The 19443-nt window shown below is 39.8% G+C and overlaps 1 protein-coding gene across 21 annotated transcripts in view; it reads left to right on the top strand.

Moving 5' to 3' along the window:
- The window catches only part of LOC127639549 (adhesion G protein-coupled receptor L3-like), a 296527-nt gene that overhangs the window by 193852 nt on the left and 83232 nt on the right, over positions 1–19443 (top strand). For all 21 annotated transcript variants that reach the window (XM_052123117.1, XM_052122957.1, XM_052123044.1 and 18 more), the window contains one exon: positions 16048–16389. In XM_052123117.1, the coding sequence (XP_051979077.1) occupies positions 16048–16389 (342 nt within the window). The remainder of the gene's footprint in view (positions 1–16047; positions 16390–19443) is intronic.

Here is a 19443-nt window from a genome sequence, read left to right as displayed (position 1 = left end):
ACAAGTGTAAAATGATGTAGTACAAGCCTTATTTTCTCTTTAAATGAGTTGTTGGTAATGTCGTTCATTCATGGTTTCCATGAAAGTGAAACAATCTTTTACATTTTTTAGTTGTTAAAAGGTTTAAAATACACTCCTGCATATTGTTATTTCTTAGTTTATGCAATTTATCTGTTATAATAACACTGTACATTTGAAAATCTTCAAGGAATATGAACGAAAGTGTCATTTATACAGCGATGGTGCTGATTAATAACAGCTGCGCTTTAATACAAAAGCTCATTATTGTGCAGGTGATTGAGTCATAAGTGTCCCAGTGTTCAGTGGATGAACACCCTTACTAGTGCCCAAATTCTTGTTCACAATATACTGATTCACAACATAGGGAGCTCGAGAGCTGATTGAGACACAGGGCATGTTTTCAAGAATTTTAGATTGAACTACCGTAAGGTTTTCCTTATAAACTCTCTTTTTTTCTGAAGAAATCTCACAAAACTCATCAAGAATCTGTCATGATCAAGTTTCCCAAGTAGTTTTTAGTGTTGCTTTGTGGTTACAAGGGAATTGCTGGGTGAATCCAAGGATGTTCTCAATGGATGCTTTCTGACCGAAGTCTGAATAAATCTTACAAAACGCTTCAAAAACATGTCCAGACCACATTTCACCATTCTGAGATGCTATTCTTCTCACCACAATTGTACAGAGTGGTTATCTGAGTTACTGTAGGCTTTGTCAGTTCGTATCATTCTGGCCATTTTCTGTTGACCTCTCTCATCAAAAAGACATTTCTGTCCACAGAACTGCCGCTCACTGGATGTTTTTCTAGTAAATTCTAGAGACTTTTGTGTGAAAATCCAAGAAGATCAGCAGTTACAGAAATACTCAAATCAGCCCATCTGGCACCAACAATCATGCCATGGTCCAAATCACTGAGATCGCATTTTTTTCCACATTCTGATGGTTGATGCAAACATTAACTAAAGCTCCTGACCCGTATCTGCATGATTTTATGCACTACTGCCACGCGATTGGCTGATTTGATAATCTCATGGATGATTGTTGATGCTAGATGGGCTGGTTTAAGTATTTCTGGGATTTTCATGCACAACAATCTCTAGAATTGAATCTGAATGGTGCCAATAAAAACAAAAATCCAGTGAGGGGCAGTTCTGTGGATGGAAATGTCTTGTTGATGAGGTCAACAGAAAATGGCCAGACTGGTTCAAACTAACAAAGTCTACGGTAACATTGTTACTTTTAATAACAATGGTTATTAAAAGAATAGTATCTCAGAATGCTATATTGAGATGCTGGTTGGTGCTGTTTTGGTGCCACAAGGTTATCTGAGGTTTTAATGTTGTGGCTGATCGGTGTATATATATATATATATATATATATATATATATATATATATATATATATATATATATATATATATATACACACACACCGATCAGCCACAACATTAAAACCACCTACCACATTGTGTAGGTACAGTCTATATAAGTCTACGGTAACTCAGATAACCTTGTGGCACCAAAACAGCACCAACCAGCATCTCATATATATATATATATATATATATGTATATATATATGTATATGTATAGATATGTATAGATAGATAGATAGATAGATAGATAGATAGATAGATAGATAGATAGATATATTGCTTAAAGAATATAAAGCCAATTTTATAAAAAAGATTTCATCCGAGCCTTAAAAAAAAATAAAACATTCTGCCAAGCAGTAGACAATTAGCCTCACTTTAGGCTGCATGTTCAGATTATTCATAATAATATGATAATGTCAGAGCAGAACATTTGGAATGGACTCTTTAATTGGAAAGCGCAGAGTGAAGTTAGTGGAGAGAAAGTTCATGGCTACTTGCTGAAAGTTGGAACGTCGGCGTGCGGGTTGGTGGTAATTAGAATGCGAATGTTCCTCAAAGTGTGGCATTCATTTTGGCATTTAATTAAAAGCTTATTAAAGAAAGAAAACTTTCATAAACATCTTCACCAACACTGTGGGAAAAACACTATTGCTGCTAGAGTAATTACGCAGAGTAAGAGACTCATTTGGGTCCTCACTGAGAAACAAAAACGATCAAAATCGATTAAAAACTCTTCTAATTGCTTTCCAGCATATTCTTTTTTCACAGTCAGTTTCATGCCGAAGTATCAGAATTGTCACGGCGTTTTTAGAATTGGTCTAACAAAACATTTTCACATTCACATGAAAAGTGGTGAGTGGTTTGATGCGAAGGTGTTGAGGTTTGGAGCCATGGCGTCGCTTTGTGATTGCCGTAGTGCTCTGAGAGGTTGCTAGGGCACTTCTATGTGATTGATAAGGAGATGTTTGTTGTTGCTAAGGCATTGCTAGGGGTTTCTTGGTGGTTGCCTACTGGTCAAAATCAAAAAGCCTCTTATGTCTCTATGATATGCTAGTCAAAAGGAATCTTTTGGCCCATTTTATCATTCGAAAGAGTAAAAGCAAAGTCAGATCACACTTCTGGAGTGAAGGAGTAACGTTCTGAAGTGTAATGTGTCAAATCACAGAGAGCTCTTACTGTGTGTGTGTGTGTGTGTGTGTGTCTCCTCTGAGGACACAGACACCGGCTGCATGTTTCTCCTGAAATTACGTGATTCTTCTGTCTGAAATGTCTTTCTGTTCAGAGAAAACAAAAAATTGTGATTATATAAAAAAACAATTATGTGCGGTACAGCTACTTCAAACTAGGACTGCACGATTATAAACAGACAACATCATAATTGTTGATTATTTCCCTTGAATTGATGTAGATTCATAGAAGATAATTAAATAATTATAAAGTTTTATTTCTTTAGATGCTGAACAGCTACTATAAACGAGGGCTGCATGAATTTTTTATTTTATTGCAATTAATTCATTTATTTACTGAAACTTTACACGATATGTGAACGGTGTCCCGAGTTGTTCCTGGCAGGCTGCTCATCCTTACAGGCTCCAATTTGAGTGGGAGCGTGGCTAGGGCCAGAACCAAACCCAGGCATCTTTGTAGATTAGGCAAAACTTCACAAATGTTTTTCCCAACTTTCTATAGCTAAAATTGGCATTTTCATTATTTTAGGAGGTACATGCTCAACTCGACTGCACATCCTTGCACAGAAACTGATTATGTGGAGCAGCGCATAATAAACATGGAAGCTGATTTTCTGTACGGAGAATGGATACTTCACCCGCAGTTGGTGAACCAGGCGTGCAAGAGATACGGGCCACCTGCCGTATCTCTTTACATCCCCCGAAAACACTCATTCACTTTCATCCAAACCAGTGTCGAAAGCAAAACTGCCCCAAAGAGCATGTATGCATAGAAGTATACTGTCAAAGATTAATACCTGTAACAATGTGTCTAATTAACTGGATCTGCAAATACAAATAAATTAAAAAAAAATCACCAGTTCAATAATTACAATAAATTATGACTAACCAATTTCCTGCCAGTTCTTTGAGACAAAGTATAAAGTAAATATATTTATGATGATATTTTATGGCAAGGACCGTTAAATAATTGAAAAATAATGTACATCCGAGGTGGTAATGTGGTCCCGTTACACTTATTTTTCAATAATTTAATGGGCCGGAGTCAATTATTCCACTTATACCACGGGTTACCACTCCTATCGTTCAGGGTTTTATCTCAAGACATTTTCTGGTTTTCGTCCCTAAAATGCCCTTTGAGTGGAACTACTTTCTTCTGCCACTGATTCAGCGTCTCGCTTTTATTGCTAGTTCGAAAATGTCACTTTAGTACTAGCAACGGAGGATTGCGAGGCTTGTGCTGCTTTACTGGAGTAGTGCGTTTGTGAATGTGTGTGTGCGTTTGTGTGCGAGTTTGTTTTTGAGTTACCAAAACAGAGAAACTCAGAAACTGAAAGATCGCTTCTGGGATTACCTTTTTTTGTTACAAGACGTATTTAAACTGCATCTACGCCTTGTTGTTTATAACGGGCGCATTCTAGTTTTTTCGCATCATCAGATTTTTTAGAATCAACTTTTTACATTCAAAAGTTTTGGTAATTTAACATGCAGCTAGGACATAGGCACAGGTTTCAAACACGGGGCACGTCAGTGCGGTTCAGGTGGCAGACAGTACACACAAAAGTTACCAAAGTTTTTCTCTTGTTCAAGAATAAAGAACGCTGGGGCCTTGGTAGATCAGTGGTAAAGACGCTGGCTACCACCCCTTGTGTTCGCTAGTTCGATTCCCAGGGTGTGCTGAGTGACTCTAGCCAGGTCTCCTACGCAACCAAATTGGCCCGGTTGCTAGGGAGGGTTGAGTAACCTCCTTGTTGTCACCATAATGTGGTTTGTTCTCAATGGGGCGCATGGTGAGTTGTGCGTGGATGGTGTGAAGCCTCCACACGCGCTATGTCTCCATGGCTACATGCTCACGTGAGATGTGTGGGTTGACGGTCTCAGACACGGAGACAGCTGTGATTCGTCCTCCCCCACCCAGATTGACCACGAGGGATTAAAAACACATTGGGAATTGGGAGAAAAAAGGAAAATAAAAAAATAATGAAGAATGCTAAAGCAAATAATCTATGCTTTTTGATAATGATTTAGGTTGAATTTAATGGAAAATATGCGAGTTGTGCTCCGTGGCACGGCAGAAAATTGAGCAGCCTCTGGAGTCTTAGCTGAGCGCTGTTGGCAGACGCCAAGTGTGTATACATTCATTGAAATCAGTTGTTTCTAATTTTCGAACGTGCCGTGTCATCTGCCAGATGTGTCTGGTGTGCAGCCCCCTTTAGGGTGCATGTAAAAGTGTCAGATGTAGTGATATGAATGAAATGCTGATGATTAATATTTAAGTCACTTGTTGTCTTTTTATCTTCTTATCGTCTTTTTGGTCCTCATGTGGGGTGAGACCTCTTAATCTTGGACCCCCCTCCCGCCCTGTGCCATCTGTGAAGTGTGGCACACAGATGGCATGGGAATGTGTCTGGTGTCAATGCAGGTCAGTGAGAAAGACATCGAGTGTACATTGAAATCAACAGAGTTCAGAGAGCGAGAGAGAGAAATAAGGGAAGTGACCTACTAAACGAAATATTTATAAATTGCATCATTGGCAATATACTAAACTGAAGATATGTCCGGCTCATGTTCCACCCCAACATCAAAAGCAACAAAGAAGAAATTGGACTGGCCATCGGGAGAACCGAGCAGAATGGACCGCGATAAGCTAAAATGAGCTGCCGCGATATGCAGAAAAGGACAGCGAATAGGTGTTTGTTTTATTGTTAGGTCTTACACATATTAGCTTATAGATTATTTAGTTAATTGTATATATATAATGTGTATTGTATATACTGTGCACTCTGTGTGTGTGAGTGAGTACATGTGCACAGTATATACAGTATACGATGCATTGACGGGACAGTTTGACTGGGGGCTGGATTTATCGCTGCACAGCTCCATTACTCACTACTAAAAATCCCCTGGCTCAGGGCAAAATCCCCTGGCTCAGGGCACAAGTGTGTTTATCACACACCCTTCCCTGCTTGCCCACTCCAGCTTGAATTCCTCTATAGAGGCAGTCAGAGAAGTGATGCTCTGTGCTTACAATGTCTCCTGCTCCAGTGGCTTTGTGTGTGTTGTGTTCACTACCATATCAGCATCATGTTGGTTTGTTGTGTGTTCTGGTTGTGCCAGTGTGTCCGAATAAACTGCATCCAGCCACCAAATAGTCCCATAGTCAGGACAGCAGACATCATGCAAATGAAGTATTTATGAAGTAAGCATCAGCTTTGGCTTCAGATCTCAAAATCATCAATCTCAGATTACAAAATTGGAATTGAATCTCAAATATTAGCACAGAATCAACACTAAATCCCTCAAACCAGCATCAAATCAAATCAGCATATTATAGCAGAATCAGTGTAAAAACTACATGAGATAACATAAGCAATCAGTATAATATTTAAGCAATATCACACGAGCAAGAGTGCGATATGTCCCTACATCAGCACTGCTGTGATTCGGCCGCAGGTAATCGGTAATCACAGCAGTACTGATTTAGGGCCATATAGCAGGATTGAGAGTGTGATATTGCTTATATCAACAGTTCAATGAACAAGTAATTTTTTAGTACATTCATAAAAACGTATTTGTGCATGGAACTACTTTCTTACGCGGCGGATCAGAATCTGTCATTGCTGGCTCAAACCAAATGATGCGTCCAAGACTTCGTTAGTAATTAAAAAATTTAACTTCAGAAATAATATCACGGCTTGTGCTGTTTCGAACAAGTTGGAATAGACAAGAATGGTTGTGTGTGTATGTATTTGTGTGTGAGTGTGAGAGAGAGAGAGAGAGAGAGATAGCGTGTGCGATCACCTGTTGCCACTCCCAAGCAGAGATGCTGTCAGCTTTCTGAAGGTCAGCTTTCTCAGTGGAAAAATAGCATCCAAGCGGGGGTATTCCTCCCTATTTCACGGTAGCCGGTGCGCAAAACTCAATCACTATAGAAACCACAATGTCCTCCACCATTTTAAACAGCACCCATTGTGTAATTAATCAGTCTGTTGTGTCTCTCAGCTGTGATGAGCCATAATGCTGAAGTTGTTTAAAGACATTTAAAGCTATTTCCTATCTTCAGTAGTGTAGTAGTAATACAAGCGATCACGAAGAGCTGTTGTATGTAATTGGATGACACAGATTCACTTCATGTCACCTCACTGGCTCATAGTACACACAAAAATTATCTTTGCCATCACCTGCTGGCTAACATATGTAATGGAGAAAAAAGAACAAACCATAGCTTATAACACATATGCACTGCTCTTTCATTTTGTTTAGGATGACACGAACACAAGCGGATTCGAGGACTGGAACTACCTGTTGTATATGAGTTAATCAGCACAGAATCTCCTAAATCACCATTAGATAACATAATCAGCACAAAATTTGATAAATTAGCTCTAGATTACTAACTCAGAATTGGATCTGAAAAATCAGCATCAAATAAAAGAATTACATTGAAATCTTGAAAATCTGCATTAGAAAACAGATTTAATATGATATCTCTGAAATCTGCATCAGGTTCTGGAATTGGCATGATTTCACCAAAATCAGCATCAGATAAAAGAAATCACAGTTGGATCTTCAATATCAGCATCAGATAAAATAATTACCATGAAATCGTCCAAATCTGCATCATAGAACAGAAAGAGTTTGATATCTTCAAAATCTCCAAAATCAGCATCAGGAAACAAAAATGCAGTTGGATCTTTCAAATCTGCCTTAGATAACAACAAAAATAAATAAAATAAAATAATAATAATAATAATAATAATAATATTATATAAATTATATATCTTCAAAATCAGCATCAGATAAATTAATTACATTGAAATCTTGAAAATCTGGATTAGAAAACAGATTTAATATGATATCTCTGAAATCAGCATCAGGTACTGGAATCAGCATGATTTCACCAAAATCAGCATCAGATAAAAAAAAAAAATCACAGTTGGATCTTCAATATCATCATCAGATAAAATAATTATCGTGAAATTGTCCAAATCAGCATCAGAGAACAGAAAGAGTTTGATATCTTCAAAATCTCCAAAATCAGCATCAGGAAACAAAACTGCAGTTGGATCTTTAAAATCAGCATCAGATAATTGATTTTTACATAATATCTCTTAAAATAATGTACAGATAGTGGAATCAGTACAATATCTCCTAAACTAGCATTAGATAGAGGAATCAGTATATCTCAAAAATCAGCAGCAGAAAACAAAATCAGAGTTAGATCTCCTAAATCAGCATCAAATAACAGAATTACATTAAAATATTCAAACTATGGATCAGAGAACCTATTTTACACAATATCTCTTAAACACTTTTTTTTTTTAACTGCAACAAAGATTAAATGTTCATTAAGATACCTCAAATGAACAAGTTTAACATTACTTTGTTTATCTATAGGGTGCTCTGAAACATGTCCGTGGCTTCTCCTAGAACCTTTGTGATGGACAGGTTCTGTGTGAGATACCGATCTACTGTTTTGAGCAGCTGTGATGAAAAACAGATCTTTTCTATCAAGCTTTGCATTGCTGTCAGCTGATATTCGGACCATGTGAGTGAATGTCAAACACATCAATGTTTGGAGCATGTTCGGGACGTGGTACGAGAGTTGAAGTGTTGGCTTGCCTTACAGAACCTCTCCGCTCTGCAGGGGCCCTTTAGGCAGACGGTAATTGACCTAATTTGGCCCATATGCAGAGTGGAACATGTTTCACCGTGACCTCAAAGGAGCACTGCGTTGTTCCGTTTTGACTTGAGATCGGCCAACTCGCCCAGCCAATCTATCTAATATAATATGCAGTTTGATCCGAGGTCAAGACTCGTGGACTCCTTGGCAGATGACTTCAATTAGAGCTGAATCTGGCATTGAGCAGTTTACATATACTGTATACTGTATAGAAATGTGATTCTTCCACTGTTATTCAAGTATTTGTCTTTTTGGTGTTACCACGAAAATGTACGTGCTCAGAACCACACTTGCATATGTCTGCTGCGGATGCATTGAATGTATAAAGATGTGAAGTATGTTAGCATTTGTCTGCTGTGGGCCCGCAGATGCGTTGCAAGGTACAGGACCGATATAATGGATTTTACCGATAACTGTGCAGATAACCGATTAATCAGCCGATAGTTTTTAGACCGATTTATAGAATGTAAAAATAAATTTACTTCATTAGCCTTTCCTTACTATGAAGGGCACAGACAAAGAGGCTACAAAGTTTATTGTGCAACAAAAATCCCACTAATATCTAGAAAAAATTAAGATTTGGAGCTTAACGCATGACTATGAGCAAACCCGAAATACACTTACATATTTCAGGAATGTAAACTTGAATGTTCTTGTTTTGAAATGACGGCGATGTGGCTCCATTGAAATGCTATATACTGTATGTCAGTATTTACCAAGTTAATGATTGTTTTTATTTCACTTCTAGAGGCCACTGATAACGATAGTTCCATACAACAACTATCTACACAAAAATCTGGTGCTCGTTATTTTCACATGCAAATGAGCTTGTGGTTCACCGCAATGTTTTCCAGAAGTTTGCAGCTCTTCACCAGACGTAGTGAACCTCCGGCAAAACTTTTGCAACAATGGACAATTTACCTCAATTTGCCGCAAAGTTTATTTGTATGTGTAAATTTTCGGTGGCAAATTTGCCATGAACTCTTGATTTTTGTAAGGGTAAACTTCCCGTCACCTTTGATGGAATGCTATGTGAATGTTGTACAAAGTAACCTTTCGCTTACAAAAAATCGAAACTAACTGCAAACTTGCCACAAATTTGCCACTCGTTATTTTCACATGCAAATGAGCTTGTGATTCGCCACAAAAGTTTGCAATCTATCATCAATCTATCTAGAGTTTAGACGATAACAATAGTTCCAAACAGCAAGTATTGGCACAATTAATCGGTAAAACCGATTGTGACAGGGCGGAGGGCGGGGCCGGGTCATGATTTTACACACCCGGCCCCTTATCAGGGGGGATAAAAGCCAATGCGGAGCAGCAGTGAGAGGGAGGAGAGAGAGAAAGAAAGGAAAAAAAAACACTTACCAGTTCTCCGATAGACCGTTGCTTGGTCCTCGGCCACTCCTGCGCTCTCTAACGGATGACAGCCGTGCCTCCCCGGGTGGATCAGAGGCAATCCTCCAGCCCCTGATGGACGGAATGCCCCGCCGCGTTCTCAGGGAACAGAAGGGGTCTCCCCCGTCCCTGGCAGCGGTTCTCCCGCTCCAGGTGGTCGGCAGTGAGTCCCTCCCCGCTCGCGGTCGGCGCCTGGTAGGAGTCTCCTCTGCTCCAGGCGGTCGGTTAGGAGCCCCTTCTCCCCTCGCGTTAGGTGGTCGTTCCTCTGCTTCCAGGCGGCCGGGCTTCTCCGCCCCCTGGTAGATGGCTGCGGCTGCTCCATTGGGGTGGATGGTAGCGCCGAGAACTCCACTATGACATATCCCTCCTTCTTCCCGGGTTTTTGGCACCAGTGTAAAGCAGTTCATTGGAAAGGAGGAGGCGAGAACCAGGTTGACAATATAAATAATAGTTTAATGAAAAATACACCAAAAGACACAAACACACACATATGACGGACAGCTACCCATAAACGCTCTCTCTCTCTGTCGCACTACCTTCCGCAGTCCGCCTTTATCCCACTCGGAGGATTGATTAACCTGATAAGGGACCGGGTGTGTAAAATCACGACCCGGCACCGCCCTCCGCCCTGTCACATTCCTCCCTCGTTCTCTCAGGCCGGGTGTGTAAAACCATGACCCGGTCCCGTCCTCAGCCCTGTCACACCGATATATCGGTCTACCTTTATTGCAAGAGATGTGAAGAATGAGAGCTAAGATTTATTGTGATTTATTTGGAAACGGTAAGTGTGAGAAATGCATTATACCTTAATAATTACAACCAAGAGCACCCTTACAAAGTCAAGAGTTCATGGCAAATTTGCCGCAAACTTGCCAAAAGTTCGCCACTGATAATTTTGACATGCAAATGAGCATTGCGGCAAACATCTGTCAAACATTTGCAGCGAATCACAAGCTCATTTGCATTTGAAAATAATGAGTGGAAAACTTGTGGAAAATTTGTGGCAAGTTTAGGTTTTTTGCAAGGGCACGGCAAGATCCAAATTATACGTCATCAATATTGGTTCACTTCCATGATTTAGGACAATTGCGTTCATATCAGCAGGGAACCATACCAAAGTTTGCATAACCGTACCCCAGACCACTTTCTTAAAAGGTCTCGGGTGCGGTTTGCAGGAAAACAAAGTTTACATCAACCATACATACCAAACTAGTGCTAGTAGAACTAGTACCTCAAATGAACCTGGATGTGAATATTTAATAATATTTCTTGTTCTTTATCATTGAGGATCCATTGGCTTCCTAGCACCTAGTGTGTGTGTGTGTGTGTGTGTGTGTGTGTGTGTGTGTGTGTGTGTGTGTGTGTGTGTGTGTGTTTGTGTGTAAGAGCATGTTTGACACGTAACCAGTCATGATGGTAGCTGTGAAACCTGTCCAAACGTTAATTAAAAAATAAAAATGTCTGCGAATGAGCAGTGAAAGAGATGCTTCATCTCTTTGCCAGACGTGAATGAGCTGAGCCAGTTCTCGCTCACTCTGATAAGACGTGAGAATAGAGACAATTCAGAGTAATGAGCTAGTTCTGACAGGCGGAGAAACTTCTCTTAATTTTCTTTGGTGCTGAGGAGAGGAATGGGAGATAATTATGACAGGAAGAGCACTTCAAAATGAGTGTAATAGCGCAGTGTCTAAGACGGGAACTATTGCTGCGGAACGTTGTCGCATAAGTGGCGTCTGCCATCGATCCTGATAATGGCCTACGTAGCGTTTTAAAATGTTAGCATTGTTTGAGAATGACTGGGAGGGGGAAAGACAGAACAATTTTAGGAGAATTGACAGATTTACAGACAGATTGTGTTAATTCAAGTTTTGATGTTTCCTGAGAGATAAAGGCGGTTAATTCTGAGACTTGTTTCATTTGCAGTCTACTCACTGAATGCCTGATGCGTATTGCACACAAAACACCTGTGAAAATCACAAGCTCTTTTCAGATGACATGAATTAAAATGCGGCCTCTGGAAGTTGGGCTGCACAGTTTTGATCAGTCTGCCTGGAAACAGAGTTTTCGTTTACAGGGATCGGGTACTAGAGTGCTATTCTGAGCTCTTTTAAGGAAGAACTAGTAACTGGATCCAAGTTTCTCGGGTTAGTGGCATCAAATCTTTCAACAATAATCCAGATACATCTGAAAATGCCATTCCATGTACGGTCTGAAACACAGTTGTCCTTATGTCCCATCTCTAAATACCAATTCTGAGTACTAGCCTTACAAAAAATATAAACTAGCCACAAACTTTCTGCAAATTTGCTACTCATTATTTTCATATTCAAATGAGCTTGTGGTTTACCACAAATGTTTGCCAGAAGTTTGCAGCTCTTCACAGGTAGTGGTCAACCTCTGGCAAACCTTTGGCCACAATGGACAATTTGCCACAAGTTTGTCGCAAAGTTTATTTGCATGTGAAAATGTTCTGTGGCGAATTTGCGGCAAATTTGCAATGAACTCTCGATTTTTGTAAGGGTAAACTTCCCGTCACCTTTGAAGGTATGCTTTGTGAAGGTTGTACAAAGTAACCTTTCCCTTACAAAAAATCGAAACTAACTGCAAACTTGCCACAAACGTGCCGCAAATTTGCCACTTGGTATTTTCACATGCAAATGAGCTTGTGACTCGCCACTAATGTTTGTCAAAGGTTTGCAGCTCCACACCGGTACTGGTGAACCTCCAGTAAACCTTTGGCAACAATGGACAATTTGCCACAAGTTTGCTGGAAAGCTCATTTGCATGTGAAAATGATCTGTGGCGAATTTGTGGCAAGTTTGCCATGAACTCTCAATTTTTGTAGGGGTTATCTTTAACAACACTCTCAACGTGGATATCAGGCACAACAGCCCCGCTATAACACAGGCCGCCATCTTGATTGTTTGGTTGATTGGATTTGGTTGTTGTCACATGTCAACAAATCATCGTTTTCATATACAGGTGAAACTCGAAAAATTTGAATATCGTGCAAAAGTTCATTAATTTCAGTAATTCAACTTAAAAGGTGAAACTAATATATTATATAGACTCATTACAAGCAAAGTAAAATATTTCAAGCCTTTATTTGATATAATTTTGATGATTATGGCTTACAGCTTATGAAAACCCCAAATTCAGAATCTCAGAAAATTAGAATATTGTGAAAAGGTTCAGTATTGTAGGCTCAAAGTGTCACACTCTAATCAGCTAAACACCTGCAAAGGGTTCCTGAGCCTTTAAATGGTCTCTCAGTCTGGTTCAGTTGAATTCACAATCATGGGGAAGACTGCTGACCTGACAGTTGTGCAGAAAACCATCATTGACACCCTCCACAAGGAGGGAAAGCCTCAAAAGGTAATTGCAAAAGAAGTTGGATGTTCTCAAAGTGCTGTATCAAAGCACATTAATAGAAAGTTAAGTGGAAGGGAAAAGTGTGGAAGAAAAAGGTGCACAAGCAGCAGGGATGACTGTAGCCTGGAGAGGATTGTCAGGAAAAGGCCATTCAAATGTGTGGGGAGCTTCACAAGGAGTGGACTGAGGCTGGAGTTACTGCATCAAGAGCCACCACACACAGACGGGTCCTGGACATGGGCTTCAAATGTCAAACGTCTTACCTGGGCTAAAGAAAAAAAGAACTGGTCTGTTGCTCAGTGGTCCAAAGTCCTCTTCTCTGATGAGAGCAAATTTTGCATCTCATTTGGAAACCAAGGTCCCAGAGTCTGGAGGAAGAATGGAGAGGCACACAATCCAAGATGCTTGAAGTCCAGTGTGAAGTTTCCACAGTCTGTGTTGGTTTGGGGAGCCATGTCATCGGCTGGTGTTGGTCCACTGTGCTTTATTAAGTCCAGAGTCAACGCAGCCGTCTACCGGGACATTTTAGAGCACTTCATGCTTCCTTCAGCAGACAAGCTTTATGGAGATGCTGACTTCATTTTCCAGCAGGACTTGGCACCTGCCCACACTGCACAAAGTACCAAAACCTGGTTCAATGACCATGGTATTACTGTGCTTGATTGGCCAGCAAACTCGCTTGACCTGAACCCCATAGAGAATCTATGGGGCATTGCCAAGAGAAAGATGAGAGACATGAGACCAAACAATGCAGAAGAGCTGAAGGCCGCTATTGAAGCATCTTGGTCTTCCATAACACCTCAGCAGTGCCACAGGCTGATAGCATTCATGCCACGCCGCATTGAGGCAGTAATTAATGCAAAAGGGCCCAAACCAAGTACTGAGCACATATGCATGATTATACTTTTCAGAGGGCCGACATTTCTGTATTTAAAATCCTTTTTTTTATTGGTTTCATGTAATATTCTAATTTTCTGAGATTCTGAATTTGGGGTTTTCATAAGCTGTAAGCCATAATCATCAAAATTATATCAAATAAAGGCTTGAAATATCTTACTTTGCTTGTAATGAGTCTATATAATATATTAGTTTCACCTTTTAAGTTGAATTACTGAAATTAATGAACTTTTGCACGATATTCTAATTTTTTGTGTTTCACCTGTATATCCTCCTCTCCTGTCCACACCACAATGCGAAGACAGCGTTTTCAAATGTATGCACTTTGTAGAGAGATGCCGAAAAGTTCATTTTTAAGAATAAAAAATCTAAAAAGATTCAAATGATGCATTTATAGTATCTTGGGGATTTTCCCACTTGAGCAGAATGAGCTAAAGTTCATGTACAATGAACTTTACTAATGGGTTAATTACCTCACTCAAATATGTGTGAGATTAATCATTTATATCAACAACCTAAATGTAATAATACAACTTGTATCTGGGCAGACAATGACGCAAATGGTGAACGTTGGACTGCCAACTGCACCACATCGACATGACCTTCAGTATAAAGTACAGTAAATGATTCGTGGTCTCCCAAAACTGTTACGCCAGTCTACATTAAATGGAAGACCAACTCTCAGTGAATTGGAAAGCACACAAATTAAGCTTGTAATTTAAATGTCGCCTAATTTTAACGTATCGATGCCTTAAAAACATATCAAGAAAACAATGTGCTGATCAGTAATCGATGCTGATAAGTTGCAGACTTCTGTAATATAAAAAATGATTGACGGAAGTACATGGCAAACACAAAAACAACGTCTTCACTCAGTAAATCTAAATATACACGAAGACAAATTATATTTGAGAGCTCTTAAGCGAATCATTTTCAGTCTGTTTATCTCATAAAACCTTCAGGTGTCTTTAGAAACTGTAGAATGAGTTGTGTGGACAACTTTTATGGTCACTTTATGCTTATATTGTATTGGAAATGAGCAGCTTGGACATTCAACTATAAACAACTATTCATAACGGTTTGTGTTCCATGAAAAAAAGTTATATTGGAAAGACAAAGGTGCGTAAATTATGAAAGAATTTGGATTTTCTGAGTGAACTTTTCCTTTAATTTGATTTTGATTTGGGTGATTTCGTGTGCAAGTATGTATCAGAGGAATTGCCTGTGCAATCACAGGTTTTCAAAGAAATAAGATGATAAGTGGAAAAGGATAAAGAAGTGACTAGAGTGATTGCAAGACATTTCCCAGGTTCCATTTGTAATGTTCCAGACAGCAGTCTCTGAATTCTCTGAAGGACCCGATTAAAAATGTGTATTGTAAATAATATAATGACATATTCTTAAAATAATTGTTTAAGAAATAAAATAATACAAATGCAAATGGGGCAACAACAAAAAACCCCTTGGTGTCCCCTTCAAAAATTGCTCTTGAGAATTGTTATGTTTATTGTCCACCCCAACATTTTTATGAAATTTTTGCCCCTGGGTTAACCTCCTCATGGTTGCTATAATGTGGTTCTCGCTCTCAGTGGGGCATGTGGTAAGTTGTGCATGGATGCTGCGGAGAATAGCGTGAAGCCTCCACACGCACTAGGTCTTTGCGGTAACGCTCAACTAAATACAGTAAAACAATAGCAATAATACTAAAAAAGAGCTAACATCTCTATGAATTCTTAATAACAACTAGATAAATGCCTCAAGTTCCTTTTGACCAAACAAACATGCTTAAATTATTCAAGCGCAAGGGCTTTATGGGTATTCCCTACAACCTCAGTTCTGTACATAATCATTTGAGTTAGTAATACTTAAAATAATAATTTTAGGGATTTTTAAGCCAACGAATTTCAAAGAATTTACAATCACCATATTACTCTAATTTCACCTAATAATTGATATTTTCTGTTGTACACGTTAGCAAATTAAGCAAAGCTAAAAAGGATACAGGTTGTTTACGATATGTAAATTTCTGAGTAAAAGTTGTTTTCATATGTTATATTTGTTGAGCCAATGAATTGTTTTTCCAGCATATGTATGACTAAATATTTGTGGTTTCAGAATCGTCATCCTCAGGGGATGTCTTAATGGACACCACCACGACTCGGACCACAACACGGCCCGTCACTGTTACCATAGCAACCACCTCCACTACAACCACCACCACTACAACAACCACTACCAAATCACCTTCCTCAACGACAATGGTCACACGCAGCACTACGTCGGTTCGCAAGCTTGCGGGGGGCGCAGTACCTGAGGCCACCACACGCTCGGACCCCTCCTCTGTTCTGCCTAACGTCGCCATCGAATACTGCAGCCCCATCATTGACCCCACCCTCACCTGGCCCAAAACACGACAGGGGCTCATCGCCAAGCAACCTTGCCCACCTGGAACCATCGGTAAGACCACTGTGTGTCTACACTGCAGTTATGTTGATTATAAAGGGAGTGTTCTAGTTTATTGTGTCGCTAGCAGTGGAGATAGGGTATAACAGGGTGGACTTAAGCCTGTGATGCTTAACTGATACGACTAGATGTCTATTTAGGTGTATTTTTGGGGTTTTCTTTATTAATGTTGTTCATATGGTTAGATGTTTGAACAAAACATAAACCTAGAATGGTTTTGGAATTATCCTCAGAAAATGCCCCTATTACCTGACAAATATTACCGAAATAGGTATTCGGAACTTCGCCCCATGTTCACTTGATTGTGATAAGAGAAAATGTTCTCATGCGATTTCCATTTTAAAACATTGCATGTAATATTTTATCCAGTATATTAAAGGAATAGTTCACCCACAAATGAAAATTCAATATTCAAGTCCTTTTTTTACTACAAATCTCTACTTTCACTTTTACTTCAACATTCTTCTTTTGTTTGTGGTGATTCAGATTGTATATCGCCATCTACTGGGCAACAAGGAACATTTATAGTAAAAAAGTACTTAAATATTGAGATTATTTTTCTTAAAAACTGTGTTTTTGTTCTACGAAGGAAAGAAAGTCATACACATCTGGGATGGCATTAGTTAGTTAAAGACCCTATGCTCGATTCCGAGCCATGGCGACTTGATGGATGAACAATCTGTAGGAAGATCGATCATGTTCCAGTTGGATAAGTTGGGGCAAGGTCTTCTCCGTTGTTGTCTTGATAGTGTCGAGCAATCGGGTTGCTGGTCTTCCTCTTCTTCTTGTTCCTTCGATGCGTCCCATCATAACGTCCTACTCCAGTGAGTGATCTGTTCGTACAATGTGTCCAAAGTAGTTTGGTGATCCTTGCTTCGAGAGACATGTCCGGTTTGATTTGCTCCAATATAGATCTGTTTGTCCATCTGGCTGTCCATGGTATCGACAGGATTCGTCTCCAGCACCACATTTCGAAGGCGTCGATTCTTTTCTGTTCTTGTTTCTTGACTGTCCAGCTCTCGCTGCCATATGTTAAAATGGGGAAGATGAGACTGTGAACGAGTCGTGTCTTTGTGGGCAAAGAAATGTCCTTCGATTTGAAAATTCTGTCCAATGATTTCATCGTTGATTTTCCCATGGCTGTTCTTCGTTTCACTTCTTCAAGGGTCGTTGCCTTCGTGTTGATCATTGATCCAAGTAGGCTGAAGTCGTTGATAACCTCAATTTCGTCTCCATCCAGGTCAAGGGTTCGTCAATCGTAATTTTCATTGGTCATCACCTCGGTCTTCTTGAAGTTCAGCAACAGTCCCATTTCCTGGCTCTCTCTTTTAACTGTCCGCAGTAGGTTCTTCATTCCTTCTTCAGTGACCGCTATCAAGGTAGTGTCATCCGCATACCGTAAATTGTTCACGTTTCGGCCTCCAATTTTTATCCCTTCTTTGACCTTGTCCAGTCCATCATTTCTGAAAGTTATTTAAGCGTACAAGTTGAACAAGAAAGGTGACAGGATGCAGCCTTGTCTGACGCCTCGTTCCACTCTGAACCATTCGGTGTTTCCATGTGCCATTCGGACGGTTGCTTCTTGTTTACCATATAGATTTCTGATGAGACCAGTCAGATGGTCTGGTACGCCCATGTTCTTGAGTGTTGGGATGGCGTTAGGGTGAGTAAACGATGAGATAGTTTTCATTTTTGGGTGAAATATTCCTTTAAAATTCTGAAAGTTTGGCAAGCTTCAGCTTTAAAGTTGCTTCACAACACTGTTATTGAGTCTGTGGATGTGAATCAGGCACTCAGTGTGAGCAGAAATAACGAGTGTGAAAACATATATGCAGCACACGCATCAAACAAGCCACTGCAGCATTGCTAAAAACGAAACATTGCTCGCAAACTTCCTCCATACGCACTCTCTCTCATCCATCTCTTCTTTCATCTCTCTTGCTCTAGTTTCCCCTTCATTTCTCTCTTTGACTCCTGCTCATATCAAAGCATTTAAACTCCTCCTGTCCGTTCTCTGGTGGTGGGGGACTGCAGACTGGCAGGGTTTCCATGGTTTCAGGGTGATTGGCAGCACGTTCATGACTAGCTGTTTGTTCTTGAAATTTTTGAAGCGGCAGACTGGAGCAGTTGGTGGATTAGTCCTCTGGCTGTGACTCTGAGTTACACTCGTCATATTCGCAGAAACCCAGATACCAGATCCCTTGAACAGAGAAGTATTCTTAAAAATATAGGTTTAAACCACCCTAGCCACTAGCTTTAGAGGCGGCTGAGATGTGAACCTTGTCTGAAAGTAGTCATTGTTGTGACAATAAAAATAAAAATGAACAAGGAAGGCAAAATTTTGTCAAAAGAATTAAGGCTGTTGATTAAGTGCATTAATTTGTTCAAAATTGTATTAATTAAATGTATAATTATAAAAAATGTATTTAAAAAACAATGCATCTAATCATACCGCTTGATCGTAATTAGGAACTCTCTTACCATCGGTGCAAGAACCTCTATGTTTTTGCGAGTCTCAGTCAGCAGGGGGCAGTCAGGGCATCTCCAGCTGTACAGACAACAATACAGGGGTCTTGAGATGTGTATTTCAAGGTTTCAAACTACAATAAACTATACACAGCATCCTACAAAATGCAGCATTTAGGGTGCGAGATGCTGGACACGAGTGAAACGTGACGCAACCACAATTTGAACATGAACTACCTTAAAAAGTGCAGACAGACGCACGCAAAAATGTATTCTGTGAGAACAGCCCTTAAATCTACCTCGAATAGAGTGATGAACTTAATTGCAAACTGGTCTGTAGGTCAAAGATGGGCAGTATGATTTTGTGGTAAAAAATACGTGACGGTTGGCAATCCTAGTCTCTTGCGTCACCTATTTTTTGGAACACAATGCCAAGGCAGAGACTGTTTATCAGAGATGAGCCACTTCTATTAGAATTAATGGGAGAAATTGGAATGTCCAATGGTCAAGTGATGCAGAAAAGGAAGGCTTGCCTTACAGGTACTATAAAAGAGCCAACCACCTTTTAGCTACAGATATCAC

This window comes from Xyrauchen texanus, chromosome 1 (genome assembly GCF_025860055.1).
Source record: "Xyrauchen texanus isolate HMW12.3.18 chromosome 1, RBS_HiC_50CHRs, whole genome shotgun sequence".
Lineage (NCBI taxonomy): Eukaryota > Metazoa > Chordata > Actinopteri > Cypriniformes > Catostomidae > Xyrauchen > Xyrauchen texanus.
Note: the sequence above shows the minus strand (reverse complement) of the source record. Positions and strands in the feature narration are given on the sequence as shown.